Here is a 24658-nt window from a genome sequence, read left to right as displayed (position 1 = left end):
TGAAAATCATAGGATGACGAAGGTGTGAATAAGGCAATTGGGCAATACTTCAAGTAATGATATTAAGGGTCAGGGAGAAAAAGTGGGGTAATGGGATTTGTGTGGTCAATGCACCAGTTGATAACTAATGACAATTGACAAATGACTACAGGTGGACGTGATTTACCCTGTCCTATATTGGTAGGAGAGGTCTTGGGATGTCCTCCGGTGTGAAAGGCACTATATAAACGCAAGTTGTTGTTATTGTGTATTGTTGTTTTGGCTGCTACCCATAAGATACTATTTACATGTAATGCAAGGGCTCACATTTTTCTGTTTTGTGTATTCCTTTTTCAGGCTTCCAATCTACACCATGAATTGTATGTTAATGACGGTCTGTATGACCACAAAAGGTTCTGTATATTCTGTCCAGCTCGGCTGATGACCTAAGACAGCATGGACAGCCCGCCCAAACTAACAGGGGAAACGCTGATTGTACATCACATTCCCCTTGTTCATTGCCAGATTCCAGACAGACAGTGCTGTAGTATGGGCAAACGATCAAACCCTTTCTGCCATACTGATCTAGGAATCACAAGGACTACTTCTCTACCAGAGAAAGACCTACTTCAGAAGGAGACATTAGTTTATAGCAGCTTAATTCAGGCCTCATGTTTACCCTTTGGTGCTTCAGATGAAATTGAAGTCCGGCATCCTGACTTAAAAGGAACAGGCGGTGAACAGCACAATTCATTCATTCTCAATGAGTACATTGGCCCAGAAAACTCCAGTCACAGTTCCTTCCATCTTCAGAAGAATAGGAACATGAATAAACCACCATTTCCTCTGCATGAACAACCATTTCACCTACATGGCATTGAAAACATCACAAAGCAATGGAGCCTGGCCAGCAGACAAGGGATTGCGGAGGGTCAAGAAGAGCAGAATGGTATAGCTGACGGCAAGACGTCAAATCAAATCATCATGTCAAGACCACCTTCAGATGATCAATTGGAGCTACCAATGTGCAATTATAATAACGGTAGCAGTTCATCCTTATTCTTTGATTGTGATCAAGGCTTGGACAGCAGCCCAGATGGATCATTCAGAAAGCAAGATTTACTAGAGAGTAGAACATGTAGCAGTTCTAGCCTAGATATCCAACAAAACAGAGGTATCTTTTCAGATCAATCTGAGATAATAGACAATCAGCATATGACTTACAACAGTGATTCATCATGTAACAGTTCTGATGGTGTGCTGGTCAACTTTACTGCAATCTACAATAAGATGAAAAGCCAGTCAAAGTCTAACTTGAGCTTGGGTAATGTGTCCCATGACTCTTCTTATTGTGGTCATCCAGAGATGGGAGCATTCTACTTGGATCTACATTCATCGCCCAATGAACCAAAGAATTCATGTGAGATTCACAATGAAGACAGTGTTATGACAACCTGTTCATGCCATCAGCGATGTTCGCCAGCTCTTGATGCCAACTGCAATTCATATCATCTACCGTGTGAAAATATGCCCTGTTCTTCAGAAAATTCTGATTTCACTGCATGCTTTCAAAGTCACGCAAGACTGGTTGTTGCAACACAAAACTATTATAAATTAGTGACTTGTGACTTGTCTTCTCAGTCTACCCCCAGCCCAGTAGAGTCTTCAATTACAAGCTGCTCAGAGGAACACACAAAAAGTACAAGTCCTGGCCAACCTACAGAGTATTATCTCTTCCAGAAACCAGAAGATATGAAAAAGGATAACAGAATTGAGGAGTGTGTTGAGGAGACAGCAATGGTGGAAACTACTGAAGATCTCATTGAAGGTCAAGTGTATGTGAATGTTGCTGCATCGAACACTGCTGGCAGGCAGAGATCAAGGAGTTACGATCGCAATCTAGATAAGAGCCCTTCTCCTCGGCTAGGATCGTTGGAACGCATGTATAGCTGCCCGGGCAAGCTTAGTGATGGTCAATCTGGGACATCTCAGAGATCACCACCGAGACGAGTCACTTCATTTGCTGAAATAGCTCGAACCAGGAAGCGGAGCGGGAACTCACCACCGTTGAAATCCAGTGGAGAGTCGTCTCTGGAGTTTTCTCCAATATTGGAAAATCAGAAAGAAAATCATGTATTTCTTAATCTAGACGAAGACCATTACCACAGTCTGCCTGGGATCTCATCCACAAGGGTGGATTTGACAGCCTCATGTGGCGCACCTTTTATTCATCGTTTCAACAAAAAGGGCAGCAAAAATGTGTATGAAACAGATCACCTGGAAAATAAGATGTCCTGCAGAACCCAACATTCTGAAGAAGCCACTCAGAAACTGGAACCAATAAATACATTCCATAACCAGATGGCAAACGGTGCTTCTTTTGATGGTGGAGTGAAAGCAGAAGGTAAGATAGATCTTCTAAACGTGTGTGTGTCTCTCTCTTAATATGGTCAAAAGCAACTGCTATTGTGCATTTGTTTTCTCGTCATAGCCTCTTTACAGCAAAGTTTTTCCTATAAAATAAAAAAGTGTTATATTTTAACCAATTGTGTCTGCTTTTCTGCTAAAGGCTCTGAGCCTCTTATTGGGGTGCTGGCAGACTCCAGTATCTCATCCGAATGGCCATTCGTAGGGTGTGTGTCAAGACACTTTGTTCAGATATGGAGGACCTCATAGACAGAGAGTAAAACCTCTTTCTATGCTAGTGCAATTTTTGCATTTCCAACACCATGATTCCATGTGACTTATCTGAGGTTGTCCATTTAAAGAAAGCTTTGTGCTTTGAATCATAGAAGATACAAGAGTCTATTCAGCTCATCAAGCCTAATTGATGCCACCTTATCCACTGGAGCTAACAACTCTGATACTAATATCTGCTCTTAACAAGTTATTATACCAATCCGTTTAGGAGTGAAATTAGGAGGCAATTTTTTACCCAAAAGGTAGTGTAAATCTGGAACTCTCTCCTCCAAAGGGCTGTGGATCCTGGATCCATTCACATTTTCAAGACTGGGGTGGATAGATATTTGTTAGGGTATTAAAGGATAAGGGACAAGGGCGGATAATTAGACTTGAGGTACAGATCAGCCATGATCCTATAGAATGGCAGAACAAGTTCGAAGGGCTGAATGGCCTACTCCTGTTCCTATATTTCTTTACCTGTATCCTTTTATATTTTTCCTTTCCAAAGATTTATCCAATTACTGTACTTTTTAAAAGCTGTAATGGCTTCAGCATCAATAGCCACTTGTGGTAAAGTATTTCATGTTGTAATAACCAATGCTTTGCACCAATGCCACTATAAATTGGTTTGAGATTGCCCAAATGTATTTCACAAAGCATCCTTTTACAGTAGTTGCCACCAGAAACTTCTAACTCATCACTCTTAGCTGGATTTGTGCCCAGGTAGTTGAGGGAGACAGAACTGTATACTTTTGTTCCTTAACAGCAATATCCTTTGTGGATATTTTGTACTTTACATGCAGGACTTAATTGTTTTATTAGAACTCGAGATTAACAAGACAGAAAATGGTGACGAGCAATATTAATGACCTTAACAAACTCTTACTTTGACTCTAACATGAATGAGCTAATTCAATTGTTTCTAAATGGGGCAGTTTGGTATTCTAAAGTAAAACAACAACTTGTATTTATATAGCGATCTTCACATGGGATAGCGTCTAAAACAAACACACTTTTCTTACCTTATTAACATTTTAGAGGCTTTAGTTTCCCAAGATGCAGCTGAAATGGGGCAAAATAGCTATGTCATTCTCCATTTTTCTTATGTTAAAAGTGGTAGGATTCATATAGATGTTCCAAAGCAACGTTCCAGGATCCTTGAGCTAAGTCATTACAGGAATATGTTATCTTACATAGTATTAAACTAGTTTCTTGCTACACAATATATTAAAGAATTTATGATTCAAGATGGAAGCTCTTTAGTAAGATCAAAAAAGAGGTTTTGATGAAGACTTTTGGGGTTATTTGATCTCCATCTTCCATAAGAGCAACCCTGTCATCTACCCATTATAGCTTCAAGCCATATCCTAAATATGTTCAATGTTTTGTTCCGGCAATGCTTAGAGTACTGCTTATATTTCTGGTTGCCTACTCCCTAGAGGCAGTGCAGAGAACAACAAGGATAACCCCATTAGAGGGATGAGTTGTGAGCTTGTAAAAAAGATAGGGTTCTTCAGCCAGGAAAAGGAGACCTCAGAGAGTAGGTTTTGGAAAAATATAGGATATTAAATAGGATTAATAAAGTAAATCACTATAATAGTTTCAGATATGCCATTTACACAGGACAAGAGAGCATATGCTTACAGTTGTGAAGGGCAATTTCAGGACAGATACAAAGAATTATCCAGTTATACAATAATAATCTTTGCACTTGATGCAGCACCTTATCATGTCGTTGAGACTTCTCAAAGCGCTTCACAGAATATACTGTAAAGTGAATTGAATGTATATTTTGTGGGCAAAACGCGTCAACCAATTGCGCACAGCAGTGTCCCTCAAACAGTCGTGCATTTTTAACAAATTTATATATAGAGAGTAATTAACTACTAAATGGGGTTTCAAGAAGGAATGCTAAGGCCAGGATGCTGGGCTCTTAGGTAACAGCCTGATGCTTTCATGGGAAAACCTTTTAACCATCTTTTGTAGTCAGTATAAACATAGAAGCATAGAAATTGTAACACAGAAGAAAGCAATTTCATAGCTGTACCACTGATATGAGCATTATTCTTTTGTGGAACGATGTGTTCTTCATGAGCGTTCTTCATCCAAACCTCTTTTGTGATAACCCTTTCCAATTTTTGAATGTCCTGGGACACTGCTGTGTGCAATTGGCTGTCGCATTTCGCCCTCAAAATACACAGTCAATTCGCTTTACAATATATTCTGTGAAGTGCTTTGAGACATCTCAACATTGTAATAAGGCGCTATATCAAATGCAAGGATTATTATTATTATTTTTACTTCTTGGGACCTGTCAAAAATTGCTCTTCACAACCCTGATATGTACCTTCTATCTTTCAATCAGACATCTTAATTTTATCCAGTTTCAGATCTGAAGCTGTACTTAGCTTCAGGTATGTTTGTAGCAGTGCCTCCTTGCGCAAAAGCCATCACTTTTCCACATTCCTTGTATTCAGTTTCAGCTGACACAGGGCCTCACCTGGGCAAGTCCTATATCTGTTTTTCCAGATCTATAAATTCTGAATAGAGATAGCGTGGGGAAAAGAGCACACAACCTAGCAAATGTTATCTGCCAACTTCCATTTACTGCCAAAACATTTTCTGTTTCCGGGTAATGAAACAAATACAGAAAGTTCATATCCACAGCCAGAGACACCACCCTTCTATGTTGATCCTACTGAAGATAAAAGTGGCAAACATTTTTAACAACCTGAACAATTGTCTATTTTTAACTGTAGTGCTATGAACCATTTTCAACAAGCTACAAAGCCAAAATGTATAATACAAATATTTCTACTCAAATATTCCCTGCCGTTTATATCAGCAGGGAAAGTAATGACAACAGTTGTCAGCAATTCCATTTAGGTGCGTACTTGCCTCTGGCATGTACTAGCGGACAGACACAAGTGACAAAAGCTGAAACTACTGCTTTTGCAACGATAGTAAAATGTTTTGAGTAGGAAATTCTCTTTTACTTTACAACACTTCAGTTGATTTCAGCCAGCCAGCAATGGCAAAATGGTAAACAAAATGTAGCATTCAGAGACGGTGATTATTTCATAAAATGTATAATATGAAACAAAGTATTATACTTGTGGGAATAATTAGAATTTATCATACAAAATTTTGATTACAAAGCGGAAATCTATGCTGTAAATGGTCTCTTCCTAGGCTCCACTCTTCACTAACTTCAGTCCACCCTAAGTCCTGCCCTGTAAATTTTCTTGCATTTCTATCATCCTGTGTTTACCATGCTGTACTGGCTTACTGTTCCCCAAAGTTTGACTTCAAGAACCTTATTTTCAAATCTCTGCATGGTCTCACTCCTCCCCCTCTGTGTAATCCTCTCCTATTCCACATCTTCTTTGAACTCTTCCATAGACTTACATAGAATGCACAGCAAGGAAACAACAACAACAATTTGCACGTATATCACATCCCTCACGCAGAGTAGAGTCCCAGAGGCCATTCGTCCGTGACAGTATTCATATATTCCACATGAGTCTCCACCCTTTGCTTACTTCCTCCCATAAACTTCTATTTCCTCCTCCCTCATGTGTATATTTTGCTTCCTCCTAAATGCAACAACTCTTGTGTTCCACAGCTTCCATTGTTTGGCATTTTGTGTCGCGCTTCTACATTATTGGGGCTATATAGTATAAGTTGTTCTAATAAAACAATTTATTTGGAGTGGTGTTTACGTCTGTTTTGACACAAAACATTTTTCAGCCTGTCTGCTCCATTCTCTGGAGCTCAAAATCCAGAATCCCTTCACCTCGCCCCTTCTCTTACCTCCTTCAAGATCTGTCTCAAGACTGCCCTCTTTGACTGCACCTTCTGTCGTCCACACCCCCTTGGCTCTTACCCCTCTCAAATCCATCCATCAGCTTGGGTGACAATCTTCAATTGTCCAGCACCTTGGGATGTGAATGGCACTTTATGAATACAATTTGTTGTTTTCTGAATGTATGACTCATGATCTGTGGGATTTTTGTAGAATGTGAAATGTGTGACTACAAAGTCAGGAGTAGAACAGAGGAATTTAATGGACCAGAAAAGACTATTGCCATCAATCTGGATGGTCCCAAAGTAAAACTTTTTATATTAAAAAAAATTCCATACAACTTTATCTTTCATACAATTCTCTTGAATTTTTAACCAACTAGCTGTCTAATTCCGTCTTGAAATTGCTGACATAAATTACAGTATTTGTAAAGGAGGTGGTTTTACACTACAGGGAATATTCTGACTATCCAATTTTGCAGATAATGGCTCAAATCCTGTGTGGGTGTTCCTGGCCTTTACTCGCTACCTCCCCCGATGGTACATTTCAGTTTGGAAATTCATCATATTGGAAATTATGACTAGCTTCTTAAACAATAAAATTAACAAAAGATCAGGGTGCTATTGTTTAGCATTTTGAGCTTTACTTTAAAACTAATCACTGGAAACAATTTTGTCATGAAACTGTTCCATCCATGTTTCTGTTTCACTTTCCTATCTGTAATTTCTGTCAAATAACGTTTTAATGCTTGGGAAAAGTAATCTGTCCTTTGCTGCCTTTTTCTATTGCTTCTGGCCTTATTTATTTCTTTCTTTCCTCTGTCCTTTGTCTACTTTGCTGTTGTAGGTGGTGGAGCAGAAGCCAAGGGAGTTATCCGTTACAGTAAGGAGCAGCGGCCAACTACTTTGCCTATTCAACCTTTCATCCTTCATCATCCGTTGAGCAAGCAGCTTCCCAGGATTCGCCCAGTCCAAAATCACAGTGCATCTTCTGTCTCGTACATGTACAGTATTCCAAATAGTCAACTGACAACAAATGAACATTCAACTTGCACTTCTAGTTCTTCTGCTGGTACGGCATCGCTTGAGAATATTGCAGGTCAGGCACAAAAAGGCTTTGAAGATGAAACACAGGGAAGCTCTCTACCGATAAATGATTACGGTTTGAGGAGACCTGCTCCAGATGCAATTAGGCCATCACCACTGGGCAGTTACTCACCAGTCAGGAGCAATCCAGTTGTCTTACAGAGTGGAGATTCGTCCTCTTCTATTCTCTCACCAGAAAGAAATGATGTTAGCCACCCTCCACGAAGCAAATCTTGCCCCTTATCTGCTAGTCTTCTTCCAGGGCGGTCTTCCCCACCACGAAGTGTTGCTTCACCTCATAAAGGTCAACTTGGACAGACCAGTGATGTAGGTAGGCAGGGAAGAAAGAGTCCCAAGGAAACGCAGAAGAAGGAACAAGGATACTTTCAGACTGCACAGATGTCCAGTTATTGTCCACATCAAAATGTGTTCCTACCATCTACTAGCTTAACATCAAGTAGTGTCAGGAGGCCTCTAGATTACCAGAGAGATAACCGAGGTCAAGGTGGAAAATCAGGGCAGATAAACAGCTTGGCATCAAGCTCCATTGCTGGTATATGTCTTATTTATTTTCTTCAAAATAATTATAGCATCCCAGTTGTAATTTATAACAACACAATTCGGAGTAGTAGCTGCAATTACCATGTTAAATTAACTTATTATGTAACTCGTACCAGAGTGTGTAAGTCAATGGTTTGACAAGAAACCAGGCTACTTTCTTCACTGAAACGGTGACAGCAATGCTTTCTTTACCAAAATGTTAGAGTAAAAATGCAAGCTGAGTAATAGGATTGATTAAAGGTTCAGAAAAACAGTGTATCAAATCCTGTCAACAACGCAGGCCTGTGAGAATTTGGCTCCAAGAATTTGGATCAAAGAAGACTGGTAGGAGAGTGTTGGAAAGGCATTCTCTCTTAAGTTGACGTGACGCTCATCTGATTGGCTTCAGCATTCAATTTTACAAATCCTATTAAATATCTGCATATTTGACCACAAAATCACTGGAAATGCATCTGTAAAGACATTTGAAGGTGATCTTTACCAACCAAAACTACCCAAAAGGAGGGTGACAATCAGCACGTTAAACATTTTTTTCAGAAAATAATGTTACTTTATGCATAATTTCAATCACAAAGTTTCTGAATTGATGTGAAGATTTAATATTCTATAATCATTCATAATTTGTTCATTCTGTTAGATAACTTACTTTTGAGTGAGTGATACTCAAAAGCTTTGTGTTAAATACCATCGATTGTGAGCATTAGCTAAGCACTCTTGGGGAGAAATTTTACCTGGGTCGAGATTCTTCTATGTAGCATTTTTGAGCATCCACAGTTTCGCAAATTGTTAAATTCAGTCAGTTTTCTGCAGTACTTACAAGAATTTACACAAACCCAGCTTCAAAGTTAAGGCTGTATGAATTTCTCACCATCTGATGATAAATATTCAGTGGAATGTTTACTAGATTTACTCTTTAATTCACTAAATCTCTCTTGCTTCTTCTATCTTTTTCATCTGCTGTGTGTTCCAGCTAACCACCTTTCACCTCAGACATTAAAGTGGAGGGAATATCGGAGAAGAAATCCTCTCACTCATGGTCGTGTGACTGGATTTGTCAATAATTTGGATCCTAAACTGTCAGGTGCTGGGATGACTAGGAAGAATGCCTATCTGGAATTCTCTGGCCTAAGTGGTGTTAACCATTTACGTTCAAAGTTATATGGTGCAGTTTTTTTTTATGCATTTAGAACGTTATACAATATAGTGTGTGGATGTTGTTAAAATTGAATGTATTTAGATCTGCTGACCGAGGCACGCTTTTCTTTGCTTAATATATTAATATTCTGTTCTTCTTTCTCTTTACTAATTCTTCTGTTTAACAAATAGTTTCCGAAAGCAGTTACGTTTACCATATGCAAATTGACGCTGTTTTATAACATGTTTGGAACTAGGCAATTTAAAATAATCGAGAAATTAAATTTTTAAATATTAGGAAGACATAATCTTATTTAGGAACTTGATGTAGATGGCACTTCGAGCAGTAATTGTTACTTGTTTTAATTTCTCTAAGGGTTAACAATATGATAATAGTGAGGTCAAACAGTTGGATAATGTAAGCTTATGCAGACAAGTCTATGCTGCTTGTGGCATAGGTTCACACAGCTACAATTGCATCAATAGGTAGATCTTCATGTGGGTGCACAGAGACCTTACCTCAGGGAAAAGGAGTCAAGTCACTCCAGGCTGTTCCTGTGTGATCTTTGTGACAAGGTATAGAATAATATTGCCCAGAGGTCTGCAAACAAAATGCAAAAGAGAGGGAATTTTAAGAATCACTGTGTCTTTGAAAAAAACAGCCGCAAACTGCAGCTACTGAAGTTTAAATAACAATGAATAGTTGAGCAATGTGTAGTTATATGCTATTATATTAAATTGTGATTAACTTCATTGGTATTTTTTGTTGCGATAATCCTGTACATAAAAAGTTTTTATAAGGGGTAATATAAAGTGTAATAAGTTGAATCTATCTCTGTATTTCCCTCAGATCTGAGGATAAAATAAGGAACACAATGTTATACTCTGAGAAGGCATTTTTTAAAAAAAATTTAATATTTTGTTGCAGAGTATTTTGTTTGAATAGCATCTACATATGAATTTGGAGTTATCCCTGGTTTAGATAATGCACTCTCCTCTCTCTTGTTCTAGGCCAGTCAGTCAAGCAGCTCCAGAGCTATTACAACGATTTCTTTCCAGATTACTTCTCCCTGGCTGAGAAACCTCCGGCTGAATTCTGCTTATCCCCTGATGGAAACACTGAAAGTGTCTCCATTGACTTGTTACAGAAGAAAGGTAAAACACACCTTTGTTTTGAACAATATGATATGTACATCAAAACAGGTACTTGGCGTTTGAATATATAAAAAGATACTTTTTAAAATAAAATATTGTCTTTTTAAGATATTTTGAGATGTTGTTAGAATGTTGAAAGAGAGAGAGAGATTGGGAAATGAAGAGATCAAGGAATATGGAGCAAAGACAAGAGAAATGGGATTAAAATTCCTGCGATAATGTAATAAAATAGTGGACATTTTGAGTGGGGGATTGGGGGCTCAACAAGATGAATGGTATACTCCTGTTTTAATGTTATTAGTTTCAATGCTAACCCTATTCAAATCATGCAAATCACTATCAAGGTGGTTGTCTGAAAAGAGTAATGGGTTGGGCCAATAGAAAAATGCGGAAATCTTTGCCCCAAATCGTGGGGGAGTTTTTGTTGCATTTTGCAGAAAATGGCGAGGAGTTGATTGGTGCTATTGAGGTACATTTTACTGCCAACCTACATTTTTTCACTTTATTGATAAAAACTAAACATGAGGAAATAACACATATTAGATTGTTGCAAAAAAAATATTAATTGCTTCTTTAACAAAAAATGGGTGGCCCTTTTTTTGAGAGGTGGGAGGGGGGACCAGCGAGGCTACAGGAGCTCTCAGGGCCCAGCACCGCACAGACCCAGAGACAGACACACACGCACACTCAGAGACACAGACACTCACAGACACAGAGAGACACACACGCAAACATACAGAGAAAGACACACAGACAATCAGAACGGTAGGGCTTCCGAGTGAAGCTCATTTGCCGCTTGCACCGCACTGTGCATGCATGTCCAGAGCCCACAATGAAGGCAGGTAAACAGCCGGGAGGGCCAGGGGCCATAAACCACATTTGTAGGGGTTTGTAGAAGGGGGTTGAGTGTTTGAGACAGATTTTGTGGGAAAAGTGCGCTCGCACGTTTTTATTGGCCCAGGTAATGGGCAACAAAACCAGTAATACTAATAATAATCTTTATACTTGATATAAGCGTCTTCACATTGAGAGGACATCTCAAAGCACTTTACTGGATGCTGTAAAGTGTAGGGACTGTGTATTTTGTAGCCGAACGCGGCAGTCCATTTGTGCACAGTAGTATCCGACAAACAGCCAATTTTACCTGGGGGATTGTTGGCCAGAAGAAACTCCCTTCTCTTTTTAGAATAGTGCCTTGGGATCTTAAGTGTCCACCTAAGTGAGCAAATGGGATCTCAGTTTAACATCGTGTCCAGAGAACAGCATCTCCAACAATGCAGCACACCCCAACACCGCATTGCATTGTCAGTATAGACTGTGTTCAGAGTCCTGACACTATCTCATGTGAAGGGCGCTATATAAATACTTTTCTGGTTGTTATTAATGTGTTTTAGGTTATTAATGTTATTATTTTTTTGTTAAAAAATCTACTGCATTCCAAGTCCTGTATCATTTGTCTTATTTTATTATTATAGGTCTTGTTAAGGCTGTGAACACTGCTGTTGATCTAATTGTAGCACACTTCGGGACAAGTAGAGAGCCTGGCGTGAAGGTACAACAAAACATGAAATGTTACCACAGCTCTGGTCTGTGTGTATGAACTGATTTGTGTGCGGTTTGTCATTACCTGCACATCAGTGTGCCATTTGGTAATTTGTATTGAATGCAATTCTTTCCTTTAAAAAAACTAAAGCAGTAATAGTAATCATTTTTGATTTGTTTGCAGTTTTTAAAATCGAATGGTTAAGTAATAGTTTCCTATAGTGAATTCACCTTTTTAATTTTAGTGGTGTGACTTATTACATTACATATGACATACATAATAAATCTAAACTCAAGTGGAATGTTACCCCATATGTGACTCCACCAATTTGTAGGATTATTGCCCTGCTACCGATTTTGAGAGTGAGAAAATAGGATTATTTATTGTGAGTGCATTATTTGTGCTGTTTCCAGTAATAAATATGGTCCTCGCTGACACAGTTAGCTTTTGAAACACTGTTGAATATTAAGGTTAATTATTGAAAATAAACCTACTGTATATCGTACTGTAGCAGACATAAAAGTAGATGAACTGTAGAGGCTTGTTACTTTTCAGGCCAAGCTCGGCAACAGTTCAGTAAGTCCGAATGTGGGTCATCTGATACTTAAATACCTGTGTCCAGCCATGAGAAACATTCTTCAGGATGGGTTGAAGGCATATGTTCTGGACGTGATTGTGGGACAAAGGAAGAACCTGCCATGGACTGTGATTGAGGCCTCCACTCAGCTTGGTATGACCAGCAGTTTCAATCATTGTTATATAAAATCTTCAGTGTTCAGAATTAAAGTGAGGATTAAGGTAGAGGTTCCACCCCAAAAATGCCAAATAACAGCTAGAAAAGGATACACGACCACCCTACCTGCTAGGACTTTGGCCTGCAGGATCAACTGGAGTGGAATGTGAAGAATCTCTACCCTCAAATAATTGGTCTGCCCTTAAAGTTTAAGAAACGAGCCAGGCTGGCTCATAATGTTGTTTGTTCTGATGCACAGTGAATCAATGAATGTAAAGTGCATTTTAAATTGGGGATCTTTGTGCCAAAACTCAAATCCATTGATTGAGTTGTCAGGGAATGGAAACACTTGGTTAACTAATTACAGCATAAAATGTAATGTTTTTTCAAAAGGAAATTGGATATTTAGTTGAAAGGAAAAAAAATTACAAGACTATGGGGAGTGGGATGAATTGGATAGCACAATGGACCGAATGGTCTCCATCTGTGTTGAAGGATTCTATGATTCTATGATTTTGTGATTGCTTTCATGACCATGAGCTTGGTTAAAACTCAAAAACCTGGAGGTAAAAGAATAGTTTGCTAACCCATTGAACCATATGGAAAGTTGAAGGATTTACAGCTTTATTTTGATGTTAAAAGTTTTTTTCTTTTACAGGTCCTTCGACCAAGGCACTCAACAATCTGTTTTGCAAGATAAGTCAGTACACTGAATTAACTAATCACAGCATTAGATTTAATGCTTTCATCTTTGGTCTTCTCAAGTAAGTTACAGCTAATTCATAACTTAACAATGGATCACGTTAGCATAAAGAAGACTGTTGCATTATTTAACAAAAGGTTTCAGTTCAGAAGTTGGCTGATCACACGGCTGGATATAATAATAATAATAATAATCCTTGCATTTGATAGAGCGCTTTTCACGTCTTCTAGATGTCTCAAAGCTCTTCACAGAATATGCTATAAATTGAATTGACTGCATATTTATGGGCGAAACGTGGCAGCCAATTGCGCACAGCAGTGTCCCACAAACAGTCGTGGATTGAAAATGACCAATTGATTATATGGACTAATGCCATTCATGCCCTCTAAACTAACTTCACTAGAATTCAACTCCTCCTCCTCCTCTTCTACATCCATCTGCAGAATGAGATGTGGCCAGTTCAAAATCCAACACAAAACACACCTCACATTCTATCCGACCTGTAGGATGAATGATGATGATGGCATAGGGCCACGCTCTCACACACATTCTGCTTCATGTCCCTGCCTCTAGCTTTCTGTCCTGGGAGCAATAAGAAGCTGCCCTCGTAAACTCCCAGCTGTAGCCACACATCTATTCAGCCTAGAAAAGGGGCTCCAAAAGTACTCAGGCTGATCTTGTCCTCACTGCATCCCCAGCTGTGTTACAACCCGACACTCTCCACAGCAAACCGAACAAAATAGCTATAAGACAATCATTGGTGCTTACTGAGATGGTATTGAACTGACTGCATCCAGAGTAAAGCAAGCACCTGGATGTGGAATTGCTTCCTTTAGACTTCCTCCCTATTTACAATTAGTGCATATTTAGTCACCTTCCTCCTACACCCCATCTCCTAACCAGCTCAACAACAACAAGATTTCATTTATAGAGCGCCTTTCACATCGGGAGGACGTCCCAAGGTGCTGGACAGTTGGGTCGAGACCCGAGCAGGGGGGAAATGGCCAGGGTGAGGGGAGGAAAGGGAGGGAGCGAGGAGGGGCTAGAGAGTCGAGAGGGGAGCTGAAGGCACGGTTGAAGCTCTGCCTCCTACTCCATCTCAGTAATATGCTTTGAGACATTTTCCTATGTGAAAGAAGGTTCACATTATAAACTAAATAATAATCCTTAAGTAATCTCTTCCCTTCACACTTAAAGCTTACCTTAAGTAAGCCTCTTCCCTTCACATACCAGTCTCCATGACTCCATCACTCTCACCCTTGCCCGACTCCACTGGCTCCCCATCCCCCAGAGGATCGAGTTCAAGATCCTCATCCTCACTTTCAAGTCCATCCATAGCCTTGCCCCCTCCTACCTCTCTGACCTGCTGACTCCCTACCAACATGCCCGTTCCCTCCGTTCAGCGGGCTCTGGTCTGCTCCACGCCTCCCGCCCGACCCGCCCTACCATTGGTAGTCAGGCTTTCAGCCTTTCTGCCCCCACACTCTGGAATTCCATCTCATGTTCCCTTCGCCTCACTTCCTCCCTTGCCTCCTTCAAGGCCGGTCTCAAGACCCTTCTATTTGATCGTGCCTTTGGTCACCTTCCCACCTCTCTGCCTACCCTCACCCCTACACCACCCCTCCCCTATGCTGACTGTTCAGCGCTTTGGGATGTCTTCCCGATGTGAAAGGCACTCTATAAATGTAATTTTGATGTTGTTGTAATCCTTGCATTGGATATGATGCCTTTCATGTCAGTAGAATGTCTCAAAGCCCTTCACGGGATTTTCACTTAAAGTGTAGGGTCTACATTTAAAGTATTTTGTAGGTGAATGAGGCAGCCAATTTATGCACAGTAATTCTGGTATGCAGGAGGTTGGCAAACCCTTCTCAAACCCTTTCACTATCTTAAACACCTCTATGATATCAACCCTCAACCTTCTCTGCTTCATTGCAAAGAATCCTTAACTTGACTCTCTTCATAGCTCTAATCATCTCACCTCCAGTAGCATCCTTATAAATATATGAATGTACCCTCCTTGTTATGCTCCTTAATCTGTTCTGTTCGACCCTGAGCTGTCCTTTCTTCCTCATATCCGCGCCATAACTGGCACCGCCTTCCACCACCTCCGGAATATCACCAGACTAGGGCACTACCTCACCCCTCACTGCTGAAACACTGGTCCATGCCTTTATCACCTCAAGGCTGGACTATGGGAACTCTCTCCTCGCCGGCTTTCCTGGCACCTCCCTCCACAAGCTGCAGGTCATTCAGAACTCTGCAGCTCGTGTACTGTCACGCACCAGGCTTCGGGACCACATCACTCCCACCCTCGCTCGCCTCCACTGGCTCCCCATCCCCCAGAGGATTGATTTCAAGATCCTCATCCTCACCTACAAGGCCATTCACGGCCTTGCTCCCTCCTACCTCTCCGACCTACTATCCCCCTACTTACCTGCCCGTACCCTCCGTTCCTCTGGCTCCGGTCTGCTCCACATCCCCCGCCGCCCTAACCGCCCTACCATCGGTGGTCGGGCCTTCAGCCTCTCAGCCCCGAGGCTCTGGAACTCCATCCCCCAGTGCCTTCGCCTTGCTTCCTCCCTTTCCTCCTTCAAGGCCGGTCTCAAGACCTTTCTCTTCGACCGTGCCTTCAGCTCCCCTCTCGACTCCCTACCCCCTCCTCACTCACTCCCTTCCCTCCCCTCCTCCTGACCAGTTCCCCCCTGCTCGGGTCCCGACCCAACTGTCCAGCACCTTGGGATGTCCTCCCGACGTGAAAGGCGCTCTATAAATTAAATCTTGTTGTTGTTGTTGTTAATCTAAAATTGTTTAAATCCCTTCCAAAATTCCTTTTTAACAAAAAAATTGTCTGTTTATATAATTAGATGAGGAGTAGCAAAAAATGAAAGATTGACGAACTAAGAGTTTCACATTTTTCTGCCCTGTTTTTTAAAAAAAACTCCCTGTGGGTTTAATACTTTTTTTGTACTCAATATCTTTCTGTTCTTTTGTTGCAGTATTAGGTCCTTGGAATTTTGGTTTAACCACTTAAACAATCATGAAGGTAAGAAAAAATAAAGCACAATTGCTGTTGTAGCCCTTGCATCCTTGTATTTTAAACGTAACTGTGGCAACACTGATGATGTGTGCAGCTGCCAGAATTGCAGACGTAATTAAAAAAAAACAATTTTCATAGTTTATTTTCTCTTTAAGTGACCCAAGAAATCTGCGTTGTTGGTTATGCCGACTCCCAATAATGTTTCTCCTCAATCTGTTTTAAGAGTCGGTTGTTCCAGTCAGAGTGAAGTGTGATGAACTGTACTTCCTTTAGCAGGAGGAATCCCCACTCAGATTTCTTCATTGAGAAATCCTGTTTGGAAATAATAATAGGCAATCCCTCGATAATGACAATCCCTCGATCATTTAGAAATACGCCCAAATTGAACTACTATGTCAAAGTTGCATAAGTTCAAAATCTTTTTTAAAAAATCTTTATTTTCCTTCTGTTAGATATTATTGGTGTCCACTATCTGCCCACTGGCTTCCTGGCACTATCGCACAGTGTTTGCCAACCGCTGTTTGAGGAGCTGCTTCTTTTACTGCAGCCTCTTTCATTGCTTCCCTTCGATCTGGATTTGATGTTTGAGCACCAAGTTATGCAAATGAACAAGGAGCAACTGAAGAAGAAGGAGCAACTGCGGGTGAAGCAGGACCTGCTGCAGTCTGTGCACTCCACCTTCCAGCTGATGAGAACCAAAGGCGATGGCGTTAGCTTCAGTTCTGGGCCTGAAACAAACAGAGAGAGCAGATCGGAAGGAATTGCACAAAGTGAAGATGCAAAGGTTGCAACAGCAAGAGATGGAATATTCGTGGATGAACCAGATGAAGATGTACAGACTATGGAGAGAAAGAGTAAAGAGAAAGTGATTGCGATGAAGAAGGATAAGCAGGCAGGGTGGTGGTACCAGCTCATGCAGAGCTCCCAGGTGTATATTGAAGGGTCTGGGGATGGATCAAATTTTGTAAAATGGGAGAAGAGAAAGAAGCAAAGTACAGCTGCAGCACCTCAATGGCAAAGGGGAGGAATAGAGAAGGTGCCCCTGCGAGAAGGTGTTGCAGAAGGAGCGGAGAATGGGTCCGTTTGTGGACTGGAAAAATCAAACATTACAAGTGTTCCATGTCGTCACTCCAGAGAGGGAGCAGCAGCTAAGGAACATCGGGGGGAAGCTCAGACCAAGGGCCCTAAAAAGGAAGCTAAGCCCTCCTGGATGGGCAGCCCTCCAGAGTCTATGCTCCACGAACTTAAACCCAGTAAAGCAAATGGAAACATGGTGACACGTGAACAAGCTGCAGAAGGAAAGCCAAGCCAAGAGCTTGCCGCGGGCAGGCCAGGGATGTGGTGGGGTCGCTTGTTTGGTGCAAGTGTAAATCAGACTAGAAAGGAAGAACCATGTCTGGGGAAATCCCAGAGAAGCAGGTGAGAACTATTGGGGCACCATTTGTTCTGATTGTATACTATTGTTCTGAATATTGGACAGTTTGCTCTTTGTGTCAGATTTAGATGTGACCCATTTTTCAAGTTTCGAAAGCACCCTTCACATAGAATAATGTGTCTGAACACTTCACAGAGGTAGGGGTTGGAGTAAGGGGGAGGGAAAGTGACCCTAGGTGTGGTTGCAGAGATAGGTTTAAAAGCGGGATTGATAAGCAGAGTGGGTGAGGTAGCGGGATAGAAGCAGGTAATTGCAGAGTCAGGGTTTAACAGATGTTTCAATTTAAATGTTTACTTTCCAAATGATGGGTATAAAATGTGCCAGTTGCCAACCGGATTTGAGTTGCTAATTGCAATCCACTGCGAATATCAGATTGTGAGATTCGGAAAAGGCAAATCTTGAATCCAAAGGCAGCAGAATCTAAAGAACGGCTGGTGACTATTCATTGTTTTAATCAAAGGGCCTTTTGCCAAAGCTTTCTGATTTGTGATTCACCATTTTACGAATCTGGCGTCAAACATTTCGGCAATTTAGTATCTCATGTGTAACCCAATATTATTTTTGAAGAATATTAAAAAGCAAAATATATTTCCTCTTCCCTCCAGATTTAAGTTTTTTTTCCTTCCCATAAACTCCCCCCCCCCCCCCCACCCCAATCCCAATAGATTGCTATAGTCCTACAATTATCATGTTCCAATTCAGAGGTTGATGAAACAACTTCATGAGATGACAAATAAAGTTTGGATGCAGAAGACTCTTCAGCCTAATTAATCTAATCCTTCCAGAATATCAATCCTGCCTTTTCCCATTACAGCATCAAGCTGTTTTTTGAATGCTTCAATACAGTGCCTCTACCCTGGCAACACTTTCCAGTCATTAATTATCTTCTGTGTAAAAATGACCTGTATAAACTGCTTGGATCTCTACCAAATCTTATTTTAGCATAATTTTTGGCAAGGATTGCCTGTGCTGGAAAATAGATTTTTCTTCCTCACATTTTGTGCACATTGTCTTCGCTTCCAGGTCAAGCATTGTACAATTAGACATCGACCTCAGACTATCATTGTAGCTTCGGAGAGAGAACCTTACTGGACCAGTACTTGCTTTCTGTTTTTCTCAGTAGCCGTCCTTTCCATCTCTAACTGACCAAATTAGTGGCTTAATTATAGTGTACATTTTACACTGAATTGATACAAAAGTTAAGTATATATCGAAGGTCACAATCTTGAAACTGACTGCACTGGGGTCATTTTGCTGAAACAAATTTAAGTAGGAGGTTTCACCAGGTGAGATTAAATGTGGACTTTGTGAATTGCTTTGGTCTGCTCTCTCGAAGTAACCCTCAAAATGTTTGTGGATTGCATTTATGTGTTATTGAGTATTAATTACACTCCTGTCTCTTTAATAAAAAGATAAAACTAACTGTTGTTTGACAATAATTGGATTGATTATATTTGATCCCACCTGAGTTAGAAGTACATTCATACATACATTTAAGTACGTTTTATCTATCCTGTGTGTGAACACCTTGATAATTTTAAAATGCTTCTCTAGATTTGGACCAAATAATTCAAGACCTAATTCATGAAGTAATTAGTTGCTTATATTAAACAAAAATCAACAATGTATAGGGTGCAAATCCTTGACTGTCCAGTGCCTTGGGACATCCTCCTGAGGTGAAAGGTGTGATACATGTGTAATTTGTCGTCATTGTGTTAATAGTTTCAAAGGTTGCCAAAGATGAAAGAATCTCACTCAATGAGTTACCAATTGGAAGTTCCCACCTCTGACCTGTAGAACAGCACCGTGAGTCCATTTGATTATTTGTAGTATGTTAGGATATTAATTTATTGTTTTCTTTGGTTTTCAGGTTGCCCTCTGGCTGGTTGGGACTTGATCAATCAGTGTATGATCTAATGGTGCAAACTATGGGAACTGGGAAATGGAGAGGACCTCCACCCACAGTAGAACAAACCCCACAACAGTCTGGAGGTAGTCAGCCTGAATCTCAAGAAACAAAAGCTCAGCATGAGCGGTAGTAGTTTTTACATTGTTTCCCTGATCCTGGGGCACTTGTTATATATTCTGTGTGAAATGGTTTCAGTTGAATTGACGGTATATTTTGTGGGTGAAACGCGGCAGCCAATTGCGCACAGCAGTGTCCTACAACAATCGTAGATTGAGTGACCAATTTATTTATTTTTTTGAAGGAATTATTGCCCCCGGAAAAGCAATGTACTAATCGACTAACAAACGGGTTCCTATGTACTGCTAGGTAAACAGAGGCGTGTGGAGTAAGGAAACCTGTCCAACATTTCATCCTGCCGGGAATCAAACCCAGGTCTCTCGTTTGCGAGGCGAGTGCCCTAACCAATGAACTACAGGACTTTCTGTTTGTTTCCAAGATGGAAACATACGAAAAAGAAAAAGACCGCTGTAATCCACCTGGCCAGTTCCAAAGTTAAACAAGATAATCCTACATGATTCTATCTCTTATATCCCTCAATCAATTAAATTCTTCATCAAGTAGCTACTGAATTCCCCCTTGAATTAGTTGGCACAATCTACCTCTACTGTCTACCTGCCTAGTCTATTCCATATTGTTATCACTCTAAGAGTCAAATCTGAACTGACCATTCAACTTCCTTCTTCTGAGTTAATAATAATAATAATAATCCTTGCTTTACACATCAGAAGGACATCTCAAAGCGCTTCACAGGAAATATTGTGAAATGGAGTGACTGTGTATTTGCTGGCTAAAACGGCAGCACATTTGCACATAGCAAAGTTGCACGAACAACCAGAGTGACAAATTTTTGGGGGGATTATTTGCCGAAATTATGATCGCTTGCGACATACTGGCCTTGTTGGCTAGAACACCAGGAGAACCTCACTTCTCTTTTTGAATAATGTCATTGGATCTTTAATGGCCACCTGAACAGATAGACGGGACCTCGGTTTAATGTCCCATCTGAGTTGTGTACTTTCTTGTTGTTGATCATGTTAAATTTATTATTTATTGGGAGATTACTTTTCAAGTTTAACCCAAAAAATGATGCAGTTGGGTATTTCATATATTAAAAGAAAATGCAGGAGGATATCAAGAAAAATATCAGTTGGGAATTGGGTGGTGGGAGTTGACATGAAAAAGCAATTAATATTGAACCCTGCGTGTTGCATTCAGCATTTCAGACACATTTTCCTTTTTTTCCCCTTGAAGAACAGTGAAAGCACTTTGTCATCACATAGCAACCGAGAAGGGACAGCTGAGCTTTAAGAAAGGCGACATTCTGAGGGTGGTATCCAAAGTCGATGCAGATTGGCTGCTGTGTGGCCTTGGTGCTGAGTGTGGATTGGTACCCATTATGTACGTGACTCATCCAGAAGATGAAGACTATTAATCTGAATGCTCAAAGAACTGTGCAAAATGAATGGTGGTGGGTGGGAGAGAACGGAGAGAAAGTGAACAAATTAACTTCCAACAAGATCAAATCAAGCAAAAGAAACACAAAATTGCCAATATTTATTTGCTTATTCCTTTAATCGTCATTGAGTGCATTCAGTAAACAATAACAAATAGGAAATATTTCTCCTCACTCAATTCTCGTTCTAGTGTTAGTGACTATATGCATGCATGGCACACAACCCCATTTGTTCTAATTTTCACATGCCTTGAATAGTATATGAGCAGCTTTAAATTTGACAGCCTTTCCTGTAAGTGGTACAGAATTAGTATATGTTACAGTTTTTATTATTTAATAATGTACATCAAAGTTTTATTTGAGATTGTGTAAATTGCATGAATTTGTGACGTGCAGACAACAGGCAGTATTTCTGTTTGTGAAAGACAGTATTGGTGCCTTGATTGGATGCTGGAGGGTGACTTTGCTGCCTACCCTTGCAAACCATTCGATGAGAATGTTTCATGTTTCAGCTAGCAGAGGAATCAATGAAAATATAACAATTTGTAGTAATATATACCTCCTGCTTGTACATATGCAGTCAAAGAAGGTGCACCACATTTAGTTTTATTTTGACATTCTTTCAACATGTATTGTATTATTTATTTTGCATATTAATAAAAAGTGCCGAAATTATGATTGCTTGGGACACACTGGGTATTTATAGTCCTTTGCATATCGTTATTTTTTGTGAAGCGAAGGACCTAGTTACTCTAACCAATTTTATATCTTTCAGAATTGATCATTTTACGCTTGCTAGTCACTGAATTTTTAAAAATATATATTTCTATGTGCCATAAGAATCTACTATGTAGATCCACTTTGTTGCCTCTAACGGTTTCTCCTCCAGCTCCCGCACTGTCACTCTGGCATCCCCCAGGGCTCTGTCCTTGGCCCTCTCCTCTTTAATATCTACACGCTCTCCCTTGGTGACATCATCCGCAGACATGGGGTCAACTTCCACATGTATGCGGATGACACCCAACTCTATCTTTCTGCCTCCACCCTCAACTCCAGGACCACTGCTGTCCTGACAGACTGCCTGTAGGATATCAAGTCCTGGATGAGGGCAAATTTCCTACAGTTGAATGTGAACAAGACTGAGGCCCTCCTGATTGGCTCACACCAGCGCCTCAGCACCTCAGGCTCTGGCAACATCAACCTCCATATTGCACACTACAACTCACAAAGCCAGTCAGGAACCTAGGTGTCTCGTTCAACCCTCAACTGTCTTTTCTCCCCCATATTCAAGCCATGACCCACTCTGCCTTCCCTCACCTCCGTAACATCACCCGACTCCGCCACTACCTCACCCCTCAGGCCGCTGAAACTCTTGTTCATGTCTTCATCACCTCCAGACTCGACTATGCAAACGCCCTGCTTGTCGGCCTTCCCAACTCCCCCCTCCACAGGCTGCAGATAATCCAGAACTCTGCAGCCCGTGTCTTCTCCTGCACCAAACTCCGTGACCCCATCTCCCCCACTCTCGCCCGACTCCACTGGCTTCCTATCCTTCAGAGCATCCAGTTCAAGATCCTGGTCCTAACATACAAAGCCCTCCATGGCCTCACCCCACTCTACCTCTGCGACTTCCTAACCCCCTACCAACACGCCCGTTCCCTCTGCTCAGCCGGCTCTGACCTGTTCGACGTCCCCCGACCCATCCACCCCACCACTGGGGGAGATCCTTCAGCCACTCTGCTCCCAACCTCTGGAATTCCATCCCCCAGTCACTCCACCTCGCCCCCTCTTTAGCCTCCTTCAAGTTCCGCCTCAAGACCCTCCTCTTCAGCCATCGGCCACCCCCCCTTCCCTTACCCTCCCTTACCCCCCCCAACTCCAGCTCGGGTCTGAAATGCTGTACGCTGTCCAGCGCCTTGGGACGTTCTCCCGACGTGAAAGGCGCTATACAAATGTAATCTTGTTGTTGTATGTGTCATGTGAGCAACGTGAAAAAAAATTATATGCTCTGTGTAAACCTTGTGCTAAAGCTGTTGTGCACACCTGCAAAACCAGATTGCATTTAAGATCTTCGTCCTCATGTTTGAATCCTTCCACAACCTCACCCTCCGCCTCTGCAACCCTCTGCAACCCTACATGCTCTGCCAATCCCTCTGTTCAGTTTACAGCAGCTTGCTTCATGTCCCATTGCCCAATTCATCCCATCATCAGTGGGTGAGCTTTCAGCCATTCTGTCTCTCTGCCTTGCCCCCTTACTCCCACTTTTAAATCACACCTTAAGACCCATCTTTTTGATCACACTTTCGGTCCTCTGTTCCCACATGTAAGTAAGAAAGCAATTTCGCAGCCTACTTGTTCAAGACAACGTTTTCACTCGACAGACCTTTCTTGCATCAATATAACCTATGTTCAGCACATTAAAGACCCATAGCACGTTCCCTTGTAACCCTCACTGTGGTGGGAAGAGCTTTACTGATTCAGACACCATTGAGCTATGGGTGTTTGCTCGCTGCTCAGCAGATCTTTGACGCAACACAGATCAGCCCAAGCTCTTTTTATTACACAAGTACAATATTTCAATCTTCAGGTTTTCAATTGGCTGAAAATCATTCTCCCATCACTGCCAACTCTTATTGAGGACAAAGTTTCATAATAAAACATGTAAACTAGAAGGATAGTCATGGGGCTGGAATCAAAACCTTGCATTGTGCCTTACCATGGCAAAATACTTCAAAGTGCTTCACAGTAGTTCAGTTTCTGACAAGTGTAGTGACTATTCTCATCAGCTAACACAAAAAACATTTTGTGCTCAGCAAGGTCCCACATACAATCATGAGGGTGAATGACCACTTTATGTGGAGAATTGTTGGCTACAACGTAGAGAAAAGAACCTCTTTTTGAATATTGTAGTTGTCATGGGATATAATGCAATACGTATTCATATTTGTACTTTACGTTGGGAGGATGTCCCACAAATCTTTAATGTCCAAAAGAACAGGCAGATTGTGTAGATATGTGCAGTGGAAATGTGTGAGCGCATGTGTGAGTGTTGTAGAAATGGACAGCAGAGACTGAGTAATATTCTGTGTATGGATCATTACAACATCACAAAGGAGGACAAATAAGGCTTTCCTCTGGCACACACGCCTCACAATTTTTGTTTTTAAACTAAAAATATTTCTGCAGTGAATTTGACTTTAATGATTGCCAATTGTAATTAGGTACTTATATAATAAATAATAATAATCCTTGCATTTGATATTGCGCCTTATCACGTCGTTGAGATGTCTCAAAGCACTTCACAGGATATATTGTAAAGTGAATTGACTATATTTTGTGGGTGAAACTCGGCAGCCAATTGTGCACAGCATTGTCCCACAA

The 24658-nt window shown here is 41.0% G+C and overlaps 1 protein-coding gene across 5 annotated transcripts; it reads left to right on the top strand.

Annotated features, from left to right (window-relative positions):
• The first annotated feature begins 341 nt into the window (after nucleotides 1-341).
• Nucleotides 342-21856, top strand: rusc2 (RUN and SH3 domain containing 2). Of its 5 annotated transcripts, none has more exons than XM_007892216.2 (11): nucleotides 342-2383; nucleotides 7313-8104; nucleotides 9083-9274; nucleotides 10258-10401; nucleotides 11877-11953; nucleotides 12500-12674; nucleotides 13336-13441; nucleotides 16380-16426; nucleotides 16873-17839; nucleotides 19726-19847; nucleotides 21081-21856. In XM_007892216.2, exons 1-11 carry the CDS (start codon nucleotides 436-438, stop codon nucleotides 21254-21256), a joined length of 4746 nt encoding a protein of 1581 aa, XP_007890407.2. In that variant the 5' UTR covers nucleotides 342-435; the 3' UTR covers nucleotides 21257-21856. The 5 variants fall into 5 exon arrangements, with proteins under 5 accessions (XP_007890407.2, XP_007890406.2, XP_007890409.2 ...); XM_007892215.2 differs by having other exon boundaries at nucleotides 19726-19890; nucleotides 21076-21856; XM_007892218.2 differs by having other exon boundaries at nucleotides 19726-19890; nucleotides 21081-21199.
• The last annotated feature ends 2802 nt before the right edge of the window (nucleotides 21857-24658 follow it).

This window comes from Callorhinchus milii, unplaced genomic scaffold (assembly GCF_018977255.1).
Source record: "Callorhinchus milii isolate IMCB2004 unplaced genomic scaffold, IMCB_Cmil_1.0 Scaffold1, whole genome shotgun sequence".
NCBI classification, from domain to species: Eukaryota; Metazoa; Chordata; class Chondrichthyes; order Chimaeriformes; family Callorhinchidae; genus Callorhinchus; species Callorhinchus milii.
Note: the sequence above shows the minus strand (reverse complement) of the source record. Positions and strands in the feature narration are given on the sequence as shown.